Source organism: Pituophis catenifer, unplaced genomic scaffold, assembly GCF_029215685.1.
Source record: "Pituophis catenifer annectens isolate HBS135680 unplaced genomic scaffold, rPitCat1.0.hap2 SCAF_1, whole genome shotgun sequence".
NCBI classification, from domain to species: Eukaryota; Metazoa; Chordata; class Lepidosauria; order Squamata; family Colubridae; genus Pituophis; species Pituophis catenifer.
In genome coordinates, this window is record NW_027256881.1 from 94,566,209 (window position 1) to 94,584,713 (window position 18,505).

Sequence of the window (18,505 nt, forward strand, 5' to 3'; positions counted from 1 at the left end):
CACTCAGTTCTGTTCTGATGAATAGATTTTTCTAGCTACTCAACAGTCCTATGCTTGCTTTTTAAAAAATGTTTTCTGGAGAATTGGGGTACTGTCCAGAAAAACACAGGAGATAGTGCTGGGTTTCACAGATAGAACTTGGCAAACATTTTCTTCTTTGAGGGGTCCTTGGTGCTCTCTGAGCTTGGCTGAACTCAGAGTCAAGCTCAGAGCTTGAAGCAAGCTCAGAGACCCCTCATTTCAACTCTGAATTACAAATATTTTTCTTTATTTTTTCTTTCTTTCACTGCCTCACCAAGAACATCTATGGGGTAGTGTTACCTACTTGAATGGTGGCCACCTGAGCCTGCTATGGATTATTTTTTTCATTATCCTTCTCTATCCCTTTCCAGATACCACTACTGAGTATTGGTCCATGATAGAAATAAGTGGTGTTCTGAAATGTTTCAGTTCAACTATTGCCATTTCCCAATAATGTACTTAGGAGCACATGCTTGACTGATATCTCTTCAGAAACACAATAAGCTATTTCTGGCTAGAGGTGAAAAGGCACAGATAGTCTACTCAATTGTATGGCAACATTCCTTTTTGTTTATTTGTTTCTCCCATCTGTGGTCTTTTCATAAGAGCTGTGGGACCAATTTCCTTATGTCTTCTAGCAACTATTTCTTTTTTTACCTCTATTGTGTGCAAAAAGTGAGGCAAGTGTGCATTTAAAAAAACTCATTTTTTTTTCAATCCAAATTTTATCTGTTTTTAATAAGAGAAATGTCCATGAGGTTGAGGCCATTCACAAAATATTGTATTGCTGTTTCAGCCTATTAAATGTTCTTTCTTGCACAGCTATGAATCCTAATGGCATCTTTGCAATTGATAGCATGGTGGATAAAACGTATCATGCTTCCTAAATTTCCATATGTTAAATAGCACTGTTTGATATTCTCATTCATGCTGACTTGCATGCTGCAGCTGCCAAGCACACCAGGCAACCTTTTCCAATTATGCTTCCTTATTTAGATACCCATTTGACCTGAAGCAAAACCAAATAATGGGACATGGGTTGAAAGAGGCAATGAAATAAGGAATAAAGATCAAGAGAAGCTGAGATATCGAACAAATGCCCCCACCCAAAGACTATAGTATCCCTGCAGTTCAGCTGTGAAGCAGACTGATAGTGCAATCATATACATACCTGCTCTATGTTATGGGTCTGTGGTCCATGTGAGCTGGATCTTTGACAGTGGAGGATTTTAACAAGTGTAATAATGGTCATAAGTAGAGCCTAGTCTCCCCACACTAGAAAGCTAAGCTGTTGCATGGAGATGTTCTCTTTGCTTCTTTACTAAGACAGCTAAGGAAGAAATGGGTTGTGTGTTGGTTTATATACATGTCTGAGTGTCATCTTGAACATGTAGACTAGACTGGACAAGAAATGTGGCCAGATGAGCTAATTCTACTTGTAAGGTTACATTAACAAATCATGCAAGTCTGAAAGTACAAATCTCTCATGGTCTCTTTTTACAGTCTGATAAATTGGGGAGAATCCTTTCTGAGTTTATTTTTCTGACCATTATGCATCTGAGAGCTCTATCAATTCTTACCTGATCTTTCCCTAGGCAGCACTTCATAGTTCCCCCAAGGTCATTCCCACATACCATTACATCAAGCAAGGATAGCGAGTCTGTATATTATTTATTCTATTGAAACTTAATATGATCTTACCAGATGGTGATGTTTTAAAAAAAGAAAGAAATGAGCAGGAATGGGGAGGAAATATGGACATGTGAGTTCATTCTTTTAATCTTTTTTCAATGGGTTATTAGTTCAATTTTCAGCCTGTTTTATAGTTTTAAATAATCTTCAAGCTATTAGAAATAATGTAAAAGTGTTTATTTTTCCCTTGAGACTGTTCTACAGTACAGTATAGCAAAGATAAGGAATACATTCAAAATTTAGATGGGCTGACAATTTTGACTTTAAAAAGAAACTATTGAGGTTTTTTTTCCCCTTTTTCTTTAGAAACTGACGTTAAAAAAGGAGAAAGTCCAGCTAAAACAGGTAACTAACTGATTCTAAATAACTTGGCTTAGCAGTGTCTGCTACAGATTTTCTTAATTCTTAGGACACTTGTATAGTGCTCAACCTGAGAAACAAAATTTCAGGTGTCAAAGTCGCTAATTTTTAATTATTCTTTCATTTGTATTAATAACAACTATGTGCTATGTTCTCTTAGCATTAATAGGAGACTTTTAAAGTTCTCATTAATAGTTGATTAAAAGTACAATTGTCTAAAATCCCTCTTTGTTTAATAATTCTATAATTGTCTAAAACTCTGTAGTAAGTAATGAGGTTTACTATATTCAGTCTGTACCATAAAAGTTGTGATACCATAAGGTCAAATCAGAAATATTTTGACAAAAATATTGTATATTTTTAAAATTTTCCACTACTTGTAACTTTTTTTTAAACCCTGTACAATCAGCCAATGTGGTGTACAAACTGGTCATACAAATGTTACCATTTCTCTTATTTTATGAAAGCAGAATTGTTTTACCTATACAAACTGCTGAAGATAGTAATTGGTAAAGAAATGTTTATTGGTCCCTTGCAGGGGTGGGTTCTACTTACCTTTACTACCGGTTCGCAATGGTAGTAAAGAAGTTTCTACGCATGCACAGATTGCTTCTGATGACGTTAGGATCAGTGGGCGGAGCCTCCAGCTGGTTTTACTACCGGTTCTATAGAACTGGTCCGGACCGGAGGCAACCCACCACTGGTCCCTTGGCTGTTACACTTATTGTGTTATAAAATCTTTCTTTGCTATATGTATGTATTTAATAAATTAATAAATAGCTCTTCCAATCAAATGGCTTTGGGTCAAAGAGAAATTACAGTATTACACTTTTTGAGAGCACATAGTTGGAAAAGATTGTTATAATAAATAGATATCTGGCTTACAGCTTAAACTGATTGATAGGTAGGTAGATTTCAAAGAAAGCAATTGTTATTTCTTATATCTGATTTATAATTTTTTTTTAGCCTCCAGCATGATAAAACAAACCAGGAACATTTCTCATCCTGCCATTACAGGTATGATTTTGTCTTTTGAGGTTTCTTTTTAGACATTGATTTGCTGTTTGTCATTTTGAATTCATTATTAGTGACCTAGAATTGCAGTAGCAAGATAGCTAGCCATATAAATAGGATAGAGATATGGTAGAGATGGGTAGGTAGGTAGGTAGGTAGGTAGGTAGGTAGGTAGGTAGGTAGGTAGGTAGGTGGATGGATGGATGGATGGATGGATGGATGGATGGATGGATAGTTATACTGACTTTTATATTTATACATATCTGCTATGTTAGCAGAATAGACACTGTAAAGAAGATAAGAATTGTGTACTGCATATGGGAAATCCCCCAGGGCTTTCTAGAACAGTTTGTGTGCAAACTATCTATTTCTCTATTGAGTACTATAGAGGCATCCACGGGATTCAGTACTTTCATCAAAAAGACAAAAGGAGGGTTATACCATACAATGCAAGATCTGCTCCTTTGATACATGCATACAATGTCACAACCATAGCATACAAAAGCATAAAACTTGTTGTTATGTCAGAACAGAGCTCACATCTCTAGCTATATTATGATGACAGGAATGAAAGGAAGTGCTTGGTTGGGGGGAGACACTCTAAGGCTCAAAGATATGGGATTGCTATCATTTCATCACTGAGTGAGAATATCTTACTCTCACACGCATCCTAATTCCAAGTCTTCTTGCAAAGGGCACCTCTCTGCCTCTCCTGATGCAGGACTCCACAAATGTAACACATTAAACTGAATGTAGCCCAATGGTTGTGTATGCTTGTCCAGTAAAGCCTAAATTAAATCTCATGATTTTGTCCTATTCAGAGAGAATAGAGATGCCAGGAGCTTGACTTGATGTTAGGGATTATATCGTAGAGAGCAAAACCAATGGATAACCAATGGATAAGCCATGGTTTCTCTCAGGTTAGAAATAAAGTGGATGGAAACCACAGTAACATTTTGAAAATGTTGCATTAATCCATGTTTAATGGTATACTTAAGATACTTTTCTTTACAATGTATGCAAATTACTGAACATTAAGTGCTGGTTTAACCAATTAACCAATACAGTACAAGATAATTTATTCTCTTGATCTTGCCCAATTTCACTTGTAGCTTCTAGTTAGGAAATTACTGGAGATCCTTTTGTTCATACATAAATGTTCTTCTGAAAGAGAGTGCCATGCCTCATTGTTTAAAGGATGTAATTATTAGACCTCTACTTAAGGATGCCTTTTTGTCTTCTCCAGAAATTTCACATACGGTAGCATATGCATTTAGCATCACTCTGACCCTTGGAAAAAGTGTATTGTGCTTGTGTTAAAAGCAATAAAAGGCTGCCAATTTACTTCTAGTTTTGGTACAAGATGTTAGATATTACCTTTAAAAGCTCACATGGCCTAACAAGCTACCTCATTCATTGAGAGATGGTCTCTTAATTCTCGGAAATCTAGAGATGCTGAAGGCTCATCTTGAGGTGACTTGGTGTCAAGCTTTTTTGATCATTATCTGGAAGGTGTTCCCTAATGAGCTGAGAGGACAGATTTCTTTGCTTTTTTTTTTAAAGCCCTTTAAAATAAGATACTTCTTAACAGGCTTTTTGATTATTTAAATTCTGGTTTTCATTTTTAAACTTTGGGTGTTCTTATTGAAGAGCATCAAAAGACTTCAAGAGCCAACAGTATCAAAAGTATATAAAGTAAGTAATACATCAAAGAAATAAAACAACAGCCAAGACTTCAGAAAGAATAAAGCCACTAATAGCTCCTAATCATTTGTCTATAGATTATGTCCAATGTCAGAGGCAGGATGCTTCTGAAAATGCAGGTCCTGGATAATAAAGCTGGTTAGATACTGTGGAAACAAAATGCTAAGCTAGATGTGTCCCCCCCCCCGGTCAGGGTTCCAAGTAACACCCCCAACAAAGGAGACTCCGAGACTAGAAGTTCCTCAAAGTTGCATTTTATTAGAGATGTCATATTGGTACATCTGGGAAAACCCAAATCTGAAAGCTTCCAGGTTTTCCCCACCCAAAAGAAAGTCCAAGTCCCTTCCCCCTGCACCCGCATGTCCATCACATGGTCCAATCAATGCACCATCCCAACTGGAGATGCATCCCTGTCACGCCACTCCAGGTGCAGGCTGGATGCCCTTGACTCTCAGAGAAAAGAATGTTATTATGGTTAGATATCCCTGCAACTCCATGCAATCCCCCCTCCCAATTCCCCACAGCACTAAATGTGACAGTCCTGAAGATCCAAAAAAAAAATGGCCTCCATTATCTGTTCTGACAACAGGCATTTTTATATTCTTTTCTTTGCCATTTTTTGGAATTTTCGCTCAGCATAGTTAATGATTCTAAACTGATTATTTTCCTCTTGTCGTTATATACATATATTACTTCATGATTTTTTTCTTATCCTCTCTTTTGTGCATGTGCATACGCATGGACATACATTCTCTTACATGTTCTATTAAATGACTATTTTTTTTAGAGTAGGCATGCTCCTGTAAATCAGGAAATATTTTCTGGCACTATGGTTCACTTCAGAGGTGGGTTTCAGCAGGTTCTGACCAGTTCTGGAGAACCGGTAGTGGAAATTTTGAGTAGTTCGGAGAACCGGTAGTAAAAATTCTGACTGGCCCTACCCCCATCTATTCTCTGCCTCCCAAGTCCCAGCTGATCGGGAGGAAATGGGGATTTTGCAGTAACCTTCCCCTGGATTGGGGATGGAATGGAGATTTTACAGTATCCTTCCCCTGCCAGGCCCACCAAGCCACACCCACCAGCCATTCTACACTCACCAAGCCATGCCATGCCCACCAAGCCACACCCACAGAACCAGTAGTAAAAAATTTTGAAACCCACCACTGGTTCACTTGCTTGAAGAATTTTCATTTGGAAACATTGTCTGTGGCCATTTGCACACACATAAAAAGAGTATATAATTAATACCCTCTTGGCATTCTAGAAAAAAGAGACAACTCATTAAAATTATAAAATGATTATAAAGAATAATGACAGGTGATACCAAGAGAGGGACCCAAATAAATATTGTCCAAAATTAATGAGCCCAGAAGAATTGATTATTTTGAGATAGGAGCATGCTTCTTAAATATATGCCTAGGAATTTTGACTTTTACAAGTCCCTCTGATGTAACCAGAATAAATGTTTATATGGTAGACAACAAAAGTAAGGAATTTCCTGAACTCTGTCTGTGCTTTGTCAAACAATGGCACTGAATCACCACCATTAATTTGCTCCCTATGGAACAATACCTTTGAGGTAGATGCCACTAATTACCTTGAAGGCTGAGCACTAGAGCTAGAGGATAAAGAAAATGGAACAGAAATCCTTAGTACAAACTTTTGAATACTTCTCAGCCAAACTTTTGACATAATGGATCAAATGCTTGATAAAATTGACAGAGCATGTTCTAATGAAGTTGTAAAGTAAGAATGAGCTGCAATGGATAGCTATGAAATTAATTTGAGGGAGACAGTAAATGTAATATAAATGGATCTGATGGGTGATTTATTTCCTAAAGGGGATAAACAGATATTAAACCAAGAAAACTGTTTTGGATTTTTTTTTCTTGATTTACAAAAGAGTTCTGTCACGATTTGAAAGGATTATTTTAGAAGTGACAAACAAAAGGATAAAAGTTACTTATTGATACAAAATAAATACGTTAAAGTTGTGATAAATTATCAGCAAACTACCTCTGGGATTTATTTATTTTTGAAGGGGTTAAAGAGTAATTTGAAAACTAAGGAAAGTTTATAAGATTGTCTTGCTTGGCCAGGGTTAAAAAAAAAGAAAACAGTTATAGCTGATTGCCCTTACTGGACTTTTGTTGACAAAGATTGATTCACATAGCATTTTACCTGGGTTTTTATTGTTTTTTTTTACTTAAGAGATATAAGAGAAGAGTAGACAAAGCTGGGGGGAGGGCATCATCACTTTAGAGTCATTGTATTCGCACAAGTGTTCCATGTTCAATCCATCTTGAATTCTGTTGACCCTTATCTGGCACAATTTAGTGTTGAACTTTATTTGACCAGATTCTTGTGTATAGTCTTGAATAAATCTTCTATGCTGCAACTTTATGAATAGTCCTGATTCTTTGTACCTGATGGAAGATGAGCTATAGGGAGAAGAGAGATTACATTTTATTTAGAGACGGTGATAAGCTACTAACACTGTTTTTACCCGCTGGGATGAAGGAGGAAGTCATTTTTTTCTCTCTCTCTCTTTCTCCTTTTTTTTCCTTTTACACACTCCCTGGTTTTTCTTTTTCGTATATTTTTCTGTTTATATTTTTGCAGTACTCTATGTATTGATTTTTATTCTTTTCATTTATAATTTTTAATAACGTTATTTTTTTTAAAAAAAAAAAGAATGGAAGTTGCCTACTGTGTGCTGACACTGTTATGACTCTGGTGGTATATAAACATAAATGCATAATTTGGAACACTATTACCATAAATTGAATTTTATTGCCTGGAAAACCATTGCAGAGAAAATTATTGTGACTTTCGGCCATAAAAATGTTTCATTTTGCAATCTTTATGTTCTAAAGATTAGAGGGACACAGGAACTAAAATTAACTGTTTTATTTTGTTTTTCTTTGTTTCCCTTGGTTTTTTTTTTTTGTTTTTTTTTTTTAGGCAAGGAGGCAGAACATAAACCACCAAGTAAGTTTCTAAACGTTACAACTATTAAAAAATACAAGAACAGTGATGATGGTTAGAATTCGATGATATTTGCCAGTTGGGTTTTTACTGACAGTGGCAAACATTTATCCTTTGCCTACCTTCTAAACCAGCTATGGTATTTGGAAATTCTCCAGAGCAGATTTGGAGATTCCATAAGGAGGTACATTGAGTTCCATTCACATACAGATGGATGTTGTATTTTCTCATTGAAATGTGTTTATAATCATACCTTAGCTGTATGGAGTAGACATAATCGCTTTACTCCAGTAATATATGTGACTGTCACATGATTTCCCAGACTATATAATAATATCCTATAGTATGGTATGATTTTACTGAGCAATAGAGACAAAGGTTTTGCCCCCAGCATGGTCGGCCGGTCTGTCTGTCTGTCTGTCTGTCTGTCTGTCTGTCTGTCTGTCTGTCTGTCTATCTATCTATCTATCTATCTATCTATCTATCTATCTATCTATCTATGATAATCTATGAATAAATTATTGTGAAGTACAATCTTAATCCTATTTGTTGCAAATCTAACCTAGAAATTTCATGATATTTCTGAAGAAGCAGTGTAGAGAAGGCACTGACCAGGATTCTAATAGAACTAGACTACTCAACTGGAAACCCAAAGTTTTTTTTTCATTTGTTTCATTTCATGGAGTTCCTCAGAATGGAGTAGTGCTTAACAGAAGTGCTTCAGGTCATTGAGGAACCTGCTAGGTCTAATCATTTTAAAAGATTTCTCCTGCCTGCAGTGGTTGATGGCCCTAGTTGCATAGGTCCTTATTCCTTTTATATGAAGGAGATTTTATGACGTTATCAAGACTTACCATTTGCATGTTCTCAACAGACTGCTAATATACCCATTCCAGAACTGTATTGTGTGTAGGCTTATCTTCTCAAAAGAAACCCTATGCATGACCACACATGTCAATTCATTATCTACTGTATACTAGTTTGAGAACCTCAGAAGACAGGGCTAACATTGTTGCTCTTCTCTCAGTAATTCTGGAATGACTCGTTTTGTGTGAAATCCATCTGAAAAGAATTTAAAAGTTAAGAGCAGAGACTATACAATACAACGGCAAAGCAATGTTGAATTTATCTTGTATTGCTCCCACTTTTTAGAACAAGAAGTTCTTGGGCATGAAAAAGGAGCTCATCCAGCAAAACCAGGTTTTTATTCTAATATTCACACTTCACACAACCTCTTGGCAAAGTAGGAGAAGTAATTGACAAACTGAGCAGAATAATAAGGCCTTGAGCATCAGACATTACTGCTATTCTACAATCTATATGCTTGCTTTTGGCTTAAATAATAGGGATGCACCATTCTGTCCTTATTCATAAGTAAGCATGAATTTTTCTTTGTTGGTGGTGGGGAGGGGGGGAGGGCATGCAATATGTGTAGAATCTAAGCCAAAAGCAAGCTTAAGAACTACAACCCAACATTATCCTTTTCTCCTTTTCCTCCATAGAAGTACGGTTTTTTAATTTCTCTCCAAGTCCAAAGAAATTACAAGATGTGTCATGTTATATTTACACTTGCTGCCCTGCTTTGCATGTGAATGCTTTTTCTAAACCTGCAATTTAAATAGCCTTGTTAACTTGGTTGCTAATAATGTCTTTGCTGCTATTCCATCTTTTTCTGAAAAGGTGGTTATGCACTTTAACATATTGAATTAATAGAATTTCCCAACTATTGTTAGCCAAATAGCTTAAATAATGCATTTGACAATTAAAGGTGATTAATATTTTACTTTCTTATATTTATGTCATTTTTTTTAAAACAGTAAAGAATATAAATAGTTCACATGTAAAAAGATAGAACGCTGAAATACCAGTGTTTCTTTCAGGGATGCCTGCAAGGAGAAGGTCAAAAGTCAAGATTGTGTCTACATCCATGTGATCAAAGCCTGCCTCTTTTTAAAATGTAAAAAGGGGTGGAGTTTTGATTGCATGTTGGCTTTTTTGATCCCTTTCCCTGCAGACACACCTGGTTCCATCAACAACTTTCAGGGCTGCCCCATGAATGAGCCCAATGTGAATTTCCTTGATATAAGAAGAGTTTAAATGCAATAATAATCTATAGCAGATTGACACATTTGGAACTTTTTCCTTCAGCACCAATAATGAATATCTTTGTGTTACATATCATCTTTTATTGCCACAGAGAGCATAATATTAAGTAATATAATAAGAATTAGTTATATTGCAAAGTAAATGTAATTAAAAGAGGCTTTGGATAGATGATGTCAGAGAATGTAATCTGTAACTGTTCTCAGGAGGCATCTCTTTTTATATTTTATGGAAACTATCCATGTGCAAAGAAGCAGTGTGTTCCTTGTAGTGAATTGCAAGTTGCAGTTTGCTATAAAATGAATGTTTAAATATAGAGAATAACTGGTAAAAATTACTGTGACTCTCAATTACTTGCTAATATTTCTGTGCCATTACAATATAGCCAGTAGAAGATAGCAGATCTTCTACATATTTTTTTAAAGTAGGTTTATCCAGAGTGGTCAATATCAACCCCCAAGGGTCAATGGGACTCTCTATTACTACTACTACTATTAGTAGTAGTAGTAGTAGCAGTAAAGGTAAAGGTTCCCCTCGCACATACTGTATGTGCTAGTCGTTCCTGACTCTAGGGGGCAGTGCTCATCTCCGTTTCAAAGCTGAAGAGCCAGCGCTGTCCGAAGACATCTCCGTGGTCATAAGGCCGGCATGACTAAATGCCAAAGGCACATGGAACACTGTTACCTTCCCACCAAAGGTGGTCCCTATTTTTCTACTTGCATTTTTTACATGCTTTCAAACTGCTACGTTGGCAGAAGCTGGGACAAGTAACGGGAGCTCATCCTGTTACGCGGCACTAGGGATTTGAACCGCTGAACTGCTGACCTTGTGATCAACAAGCTCAGCATCTTAGTCACTGAGCCACCATGTCCCTGTGTAGTAGTAGTAGTAGTAGTTAAATTAGTATTTATTAAATTATATGATAAATGTTTGGGGGTTGATGAACAATCTGAAACTTTATGAAGTTAATGAGCTGAAGAGTTAACCGCTGTTTAGAGGCATTAATAGTTGCATAGCATTCTTTAAATCCCACAATCCCTCCATTTGTCTACTTCATGTCTTCCATGACTACAAAATGAACTGCCTCTGATCACATTGTCTCTGAACTTGAATACAAACTTAGCAACACATTATGATAATATGGCTTTCTTCTAGCCAAATTTAGTCTTGATGCCAAAAAAGATTTTGCACCAAATTTCATACTTTATTCTTACTCATTTTGTTAAAAGATTGTAAGCTTTTACACTGCTGTGATAATCAATATATAATTAATGTAATATTATGCTGCAAATAGCTCTCTTTAAATATTTGTGCCCCTACTTCAAGTACAGATAGAGGATAGCTACACATATAGATTGCTGCTCTTTAGAGAATGACTTACTACACTGATTATTGTGTTTTGTTATCAATTGTCTCCTATCTGATGGGTAACTGAAGAACATCTATGAATACCAATGTATTAACTTAGCTAAATTTGAATAATCTTTGCATTAGTTTAAAATGAGGAAGATAAAGATAGTAACATGAAGGAAACCCCAAATTATCTATTTCTATATCTATCAATCATGAACAGAAGTAATTGGAATTATTTTTTAAAAGTCATTATCTATTTCTATCTTTCTTTCACTACTTATCTATTTTGCTAGATCGCTAATTAATTGCTTGTGGAAAAAGTTTAGTATTTTGGAACATCAGGAACTTTATTTGCATTAAAAAGACTATTGGTGCATTCTATGTTTTAATTATTTAAATCTAAAAAATTATTTTCATGTAACATAGCTGCATGAAAAGACAAGTCTCTGTCTTCTACATTTATATTTACTTTTTTATTTATGTCTTATATTTTTACTCAATAAATATTAAACTGTTTGATGTGCCCCTCATCTGTAGCTGTAATCAATATTTCAAATAATTTTAGATGTCTGCCATGTTGCAAGAATGTAAAATGGATACTAACTGGAGATAATCTGTAGAAAAGATCACGTTAAAACAATAATATCAAGTCCCAAGGCAAAATCCAATATATTCAGTTTTGGCATTAAAATAGATCAGACTTTCCTAATGGACACCCTCCAGCTATCACTTTTATCCTGAACCTGTATCCATTGATCTTCTGACTGATGGATTGTCAGAAACATAATCCAACATATCTGAAAGACATTTATTCAAGAAGACTAGTCTATACCTGGAATAATAAGTTTAGACTAGCCCTTTTATCTTGCAAGAAAATAAAATGACAAAAATCTAATTCATAATATCTATAATCTGCCAAAAATTCCTGTCAGCTTCTTTATATCTTAAAAGTTTCCATTTTCACTGCCCTTATATTTTCTCAGATATCTTGTGGGCTAGATTAGGGTAATTTGATGTGTACAGCTTGATGTCTGTGGAGATTCTCAGTCATCCAGGTCATGGTTGCTTTTTCCAAAGGTGCTTTTTCCAAAGGCAACTGGACTTCGTTTTTGCTTGAAGACGTTTTGCTTCTCATCTAAGAAACTTCTTTGGCCAGAACTTTAGAAGCTTCTTGAATGAGAAGTGAAATGTCTTCAAGGAAAACCAAAGTCCAGGTGCCTTTGGAAAAAATACCTTTGGGACAACGTGTACAGCTTGTTTTTACAAGTGAAATATTTCTACATTAATTTAACAAAAGTATTTTTATATGCACAGTGTATGCAACATACATTATACAGGTAGTCTTTGATTTACAACTTGTTACTTAGTGCTCATTCAAAGTTACAACAGACCTACTTTGGGAGTACTCACAACCCAGATTCAATGTTCCAATGGTCAGGTCCCCTCCAAGGTCACGTGATCACTTGGCAATATAGCCACATTGATGGCCATTTGCAGCATCCTGTGATCACATGACTGTTTTACAATCATTTGGCTTAAAACTGGCATCTATTTCCTGCTTTCTGCAAAACCACGCCGATAGAGAACCATGGGTTTGCTTAATAACCACCACTTAAAGACTGCCACTAAAAAGGTCATAATATCAGGTTGATCATGTTTTATAAACTTTACAATGTACGACCATAATGAGCAGATTCTATTATAGTCATATAAATAACTACCTGTGTCAAAAACAGCCCCAAACTCTCAAAGTATGAAGATTTATATAGATGTACTTATTTTTTTTTCTTTCTCTTTCTATCTCCATGCTACCCAATAGAAAGACCAGAAAAAGCAACAGCTGAACTCAAAGTTGCAGGTAAACATATAGTATATGTACATAACATATAGTACATACATACATATAATATATGTAATAACAAGCCACAAGAACCGTGTACCTGATGGAGCTTAATGTATCCAAAACCTCACCTGATATACCTACTGAGCACCATAAAAACTAATTATATTTGTCCCATTAAAAGATCTAAAAGTGTCAAATATTCTATTTTTATCACTCACTTCGTCTTCAAGGTAGCCGCAAACTTTAATCACTTACTTGGAATTATCTGACTGTTAATGTCTGGGAGGGTAATGTAGCATGTGGAGAGATTATGCCAGGCTGCTCACAGTTGAGCAAATAGAGAATGAAGTTGCATTAAAGTGAGCTGGATTCGGGGGGGGGAGGGGGGACATAGAATGAACAGCTTTATGGCAAACTGCCAACTACCTGCTGTTGTTCTCAGCAGGAAGTATCAGAGTGGCAGCCATGCTCCAGCTCTGCACCTTAGTTAATTTCAGTCTGTCTTCTTGTATGAAGTCACAGTTGATTGACTGTATTCAGGGATGCCTGGAAAAAAACGGATGCTGAAGAAAGACATCTGTGCATATATCAAATCACTTGAGATATGATTCAATCCAAGTCCATAGAAGAGCATGTAAATGTGCAAAATATAAGATCTGTTTTGTTTCCAACCACACTTAACTTCCCTGCTGCTGACAGACGGAAATCACAAGCTTGTTTTCTCCAAGAGTTTGTGAAACAATATGCAAATATCCAAATCCCCTAAAGTTTAACTCCTATGATTTGAACATTCTTTGTAGATGAGAAAAAAGCAGAAAAATCTTTGAGAGAAAAGAAGGAAAAACATGGTAAGATGGGGGTTGTTTTTTTTTTTTTTTTGTTTGTTTGTTTTTTGGCCTTCTAAAAGACTACATGAAAAGTAATTGTTCTCTGAATTTGCTAATATCTTTCCTTCCTCACTTACCTTAATATTAACAAAGTGGATTGTATGAACTTCAGTTTAAATATTGTATTTAATTCTTCTCTCTTTTTCTTTTATTTATACAGGAAAAACAGTTGAAAAGACACCCTTGAAAGTAAAACATGACAAAGGTACGTATGTATGTATCAGTGGTGGATACATACGTATCCAGTGGTGTATTCAAAATTTTTTACTACTGGTTCTGTGGCCATGGCTTGGTGGACGTGGTGTGGCTTGCTGGGCATGGCTTGCTGGGCATGGCAGGGGAAAGATATTATAAAATCACTATTCCCACCCCACTCCAGGGGAAGGTTACCGCAAAATCCCCATTTCCTCCCGATCACCTGGGACTCAGGAGGTAGAGAATAGATGGGGGCGGGACCAGTCAGAGGTAGTATTTATTGGTTCTCCGAACTACTCAAAATTTCTGCTACCGGTTCTCCAGAACTGGTCAGAACCTTCTGAATACCACCTCTGGTATGTATGCATTGGTGGGATTCAGCCAGTTTGCACCACTTTGGGAGAACCGGTTGTTAACTTTCTGAGGAGTTTGGCAAACTGGTTGTTGGGAGAAATTATTAGGATAGAGAACTGGTTGTTAAATTACTTGAATCCCACCACTGTATGTATGTATGTATGTATGTATGTATGTATGTATGTATGTATGTATTAGGTTTCTATCCAGCCATTCATTCAAGAGTTCAAGGCAATCTACGCAAACCTCTTCCTGTGAAGTAGGTTGGAGTGATGCAGAGCGAGTCCAGAATCACCCAGTGAGCTTCAGTGGATGAACTAGATTAGAGCAGAGGTGTCAAACTCAATTTCATTGATCAAACACATCAGGATTGTGTTTGATCTTGGGGAGCCAGGGTGGGCATGGCCAGGGTGGGGCTTTCCAAGCTCCGTTTTCAGCTGCAATGGCTTCCTTCAACCCTCTGCCAGCGAAAACAGAGCTCAGGAGGGCCGCACGCAGCCCTCCCATGCTCCATTTTCACTGGCAGAGGCACTGCAGGCCAGTCCTTCGCTGTTTCTAGGGTGGCTCCCTGGGCCAGATCTAAGCACCCCACAGGCCGGATCTGGCCTCTGGGTCTTGAGTTTGACAGCCCTGGATTAGAGTCTTTGTCTCCCTCTTCTTATTACAGCAATATACAATTGTCCTTATAAACCATAAATCTAGAGAGTTACTTTTAAAAGAAGAACAATAAGCTTCTAGATTTTTGTTTGAAACTGGACTGTTGTGGTATTTAGCTTTTCTAGAAATCAGTTGGTCCTCTGTAAGTACTGTATTCTTGGGGATGGGGAATGGAATTGGTTCCGAAAGGTCTAGGACAGGGGTGTCAAACTCAAGGCCTGGGGGCTGGATCCGGCCTGTGGGGTGCTTAGATCTGGCCTGCGGGGGCCGCTCTTGTAACAGCAAAGGACTGGCCTACTGTGCCTCTGCCAGTGAAAATGGAGCTCTGTTTTCGCTGGCAGAGGGTTGCAGGAGGCTGTTTCAGCTAAAAACGGAGCTCGGGAGACTGTTTTCACTGGCAGAGCGCTTGAGCCACCACAGGCACACCCCGAACATGGGTGACATTGAGTTAGTCACGTCTACCCTGGCTAGGCCCACCCCGGCCCCCCGAGTCAAACACAACCCTGATGCGGCCCTCAATGAAATTGAGTTTGACACCCCTGGTCTAGGAGAAAGATGGGGAAAGATAGAAACATGGTCACTCATCCTTCATCATGAGTGAGGACCTTTTGTGATCCAAGGAAGTTTTCCCTCTAGCCTTGTTAAAGTCTCATGGACTTTGATTAAAGGCTAACTAAACACTGTGAAACATGTACAGTTCTTTGAAGAGAGTAGCTGTGGACATAATGTGAATGTTTATGTATCTATATATTATTTCTATGTCTATAACACTTGCATTTAGAATCCAAAACAATTAAATATTTTTGTTCTGTTTAACAGTTCCTGCAGAAAAAGCAGTCCATTTTTATTACAATATGACTACAGGTAATTGGTGGTTGGTTTCCACCTCCTCCCCTCCTCCTCCCACTCCTCCTCCCCCCCTTACTCTTTAAATCCAGTGCCTATTAAGATTTATTATTAATTGTTCACTATTGAGATCCATTGATCTTAATGAAAAACCACATTTTTACTTGATGATTGAACTCATATGTGGCTATTTCCCAAGCCATAACTTTCTACTGTTTGATATACTATGGTGGGGTGGGGGAAAATTTGTCCAACTTGAGCAGGGGCTCCAGTTGCAGCCCTACCTGGGACCTTCTCATAGTGATCCATTCCCTCATTAATACTTGGTTAGATTTTCTGCAGCTATTCTACAAGACCATTCAGAAGCTGTAGGCAGTCCAAAATGGGGCCGATGTAGAATCTGGCACTCACACATGAGCCATCTGTTGGCTTCCTTAGGTTTTCAGATATGATTTAAAGTTTATGGCTTGGCAGCAAGTTAGTTTCAGGGCTGCTTTTACCAATGAGAATCAACCTAACCGATTCAATATTTTTGGGAAAAGTGATATTTCCTCCCCACTTCCACATGGTATAGGACAGTGATGGCTAACCTTTTTGTTGTCGCGTGCTGAAAATGTGCATGTGTAACATTACGCACATGCGCCCACACCCGTAATGCAATGCTTGTGTGACCCCCCACCCCCTGTGCATGTGTGCATGACCCCCTGTGCTCCCTCCACCCCCATGCATGCACATGCGACCCCCCCCACGCTCCCTGTGCCCCATTTTGGGCCTAGTAGGCCTCCCTGAAGCTTCCTGGGAGCAAAAACAGGCCATAGGGGGCGCACCGCACCCCCCCACTCCCTGTTTTCGGTCTAGTAGGCCTCCCTACAGTCTCCTGGGAGCAAAAATGGGCTGTGGGGGGGGCACACTGCACCCCCCCGCACCCAATTTTGGGCCTAGTAAACTTCCATGCAGTTATAACCCATAATGCAATGCGCGCATGACCCCCCCACCATGCCATGCCCAGCCATGCATGCACACATGTCTCCTGCATGCGCCTCACCCAACCGTGTATGCGCAGCAGAGACCAGAAAATCAGCTGGCCAGCAGGAGGCATGTGCATGATGGAGCTGAGCTGGGGCAACGGCTTGTGTAATTGCAGAGAGGGCTCTGCATGCCACCTGTGGCACATGTGCCATAGGTTCGCCATCACGGTATAGGAGGCTGAATCATGTTGCATTTCTGTAGCAGCACCAGTTTTTTGGAATGGCCTCCTTCTGGAATGTAGGTTAGTTCTGAAGCTGACTGTCTTTTGGAAGCAGCTGAAAACAAATCTCTTCTGGAAGGTCTTGGAAGTGGTTTCCATGTGCCTGAAAAGAATATTCAAAGATGGACAAATAAGGAAGCCTTATGGTATCACCCAGGAGGGTTTCTTATACAACTGTGCAAAAAAAAAAAAAAAAAAAAGTCTTTCATCCCATTATCAAAGACATTCATAGTCATAGCTGTTTTGAATTTCAGTATGATGTAACTTCAAAAATGCTGCCGGATTAACTTAATTAAGTAGCAAAGAAAGCAATTGAAAGAAAGCAAATTAGCAAAGAAAGCAAAGAATTAATTGATTAGGAAAGAATTAGCAAAGAAACTTGCTCTACAGATTCTCTCCCTGTTTTTGAGATTTTTTTTCTTTCTTTCTTTTCAGAAAAAATTTCAAAAGCTGCAAAACCAGGAAGTAAGTTAAAGGCCTTGCAAATATCTTTGATTTTCAAGTGACTTTAATTCCTTGTCAGGACATGTAACTCGGTATCCACAGTATTGTTTCGCCTCATCTTGTCAGATTAAGAAAGAATGAACAATTTGCCTTTGAAAACTAGTTAATGAGGGAAAGCTCATTTTACATATTTTGTAAGATTAAGCTAATCTTGAAAGCAGTTGCATTGTGAAGGGGAAAAGATAAATTAGTACAAAAATGTGAACAAGACATCCTTTTTCATACATTTCGTGTTGCCACCTGTACAAGTACAAGAGGGGATAGTTCAGAAAAATGATTTCTATATAAGTCAGCTACCATATATCAGACTTTTTCCAACAGCTGTGTAATTATTAGAATAATGTTTTGAATTCTGGTCTTCTGTTTGGTTGTAATAAAAATGTAACTCCACAAAAAGACACCTATTCACTCCTTCCCTTTCTAGTAATTGTGTCATAGATTACGGCCATTGCATAAATCTTCAGCTCTCCATCTTCTACAATTTGCTTTTGATGTTTAGGATGGGAAGGATTTACATTATTATAGTTTTAGTACAATGATTCTTTAATACCAAGAATAAGACTCAAGTCAGTAAAATTAATTTGTAATTCAGTAATTCACATAAGGGATGCCGTGGCTCAGTGGCTAAGATGCTGAGCATGTTGATTGAAAGGTCGGCAGTTCAGCGGTTTGAATCCCTAGTGCCATGTAATGGGATGAGCTCCCATTACTTGTCCCAGCTTCTGCCAACCTAGC

At 37.7% G+C, this 18,505-nt stretch overlaps 1 protein-coding gene across 32 annotated transcripts in view; it reads left to right on the plus strand.

Moving 5' to 3' along the window:
• TRDN (triadin) overlaps nucleotides 1-18,505 on the plus strand; it is a 235,945-nt gene that overhangs the window by 209,926 nt on the left and 7,514 nt on the right. For 31 of the 32 annotated variants that reach the window (XM_070932750.1, XM_070932740.1, XM_070932754.1 and 28 more), the window contains 9 exons: nucleotides 2,020-2,058; nucleotides 3,040-3,090; nucleotides 7,756-7,782; nucleotides 8,932-8,979; nucleotides 13,055-13,093; nucleotides 13,879-13,926; nucleotides 14,126-14,170; nucleotides 15,991-16,035; nucleotides 17,702-17,731. In XM_070932750.1, coding sequence (XP_070788851.1) covers nucleotides 2,020-2,058; nucleotides 3,040-3,090; nucleotides 7,756-7,782; nucleotides 8,932-8,979; nucleotides 13,055-13,093; nucleotides 13,879-13,926; nucleotides 14,126-14,170; nucleotides 15,991-16,035; nucleotides 17,702-17,731 — 372 coding nt within the window. The remainder of the gene's footprint in view (nucleotides 1-2,019; nucleotides 2,059-3,039; nucleotides 3,091-7,755; nucleotides 7,783-8,931; nucleotides 8,980-13,054; nucleotides 13,094-13,878; nucleotides 13,927-14,125; nucleotides 14,171-15,990; nucleotides 16,036-17,701; nucleotides 17,732-18,505) is intronic. The other variant, XM_070932741.1, reaches the window with a different exon arrangement.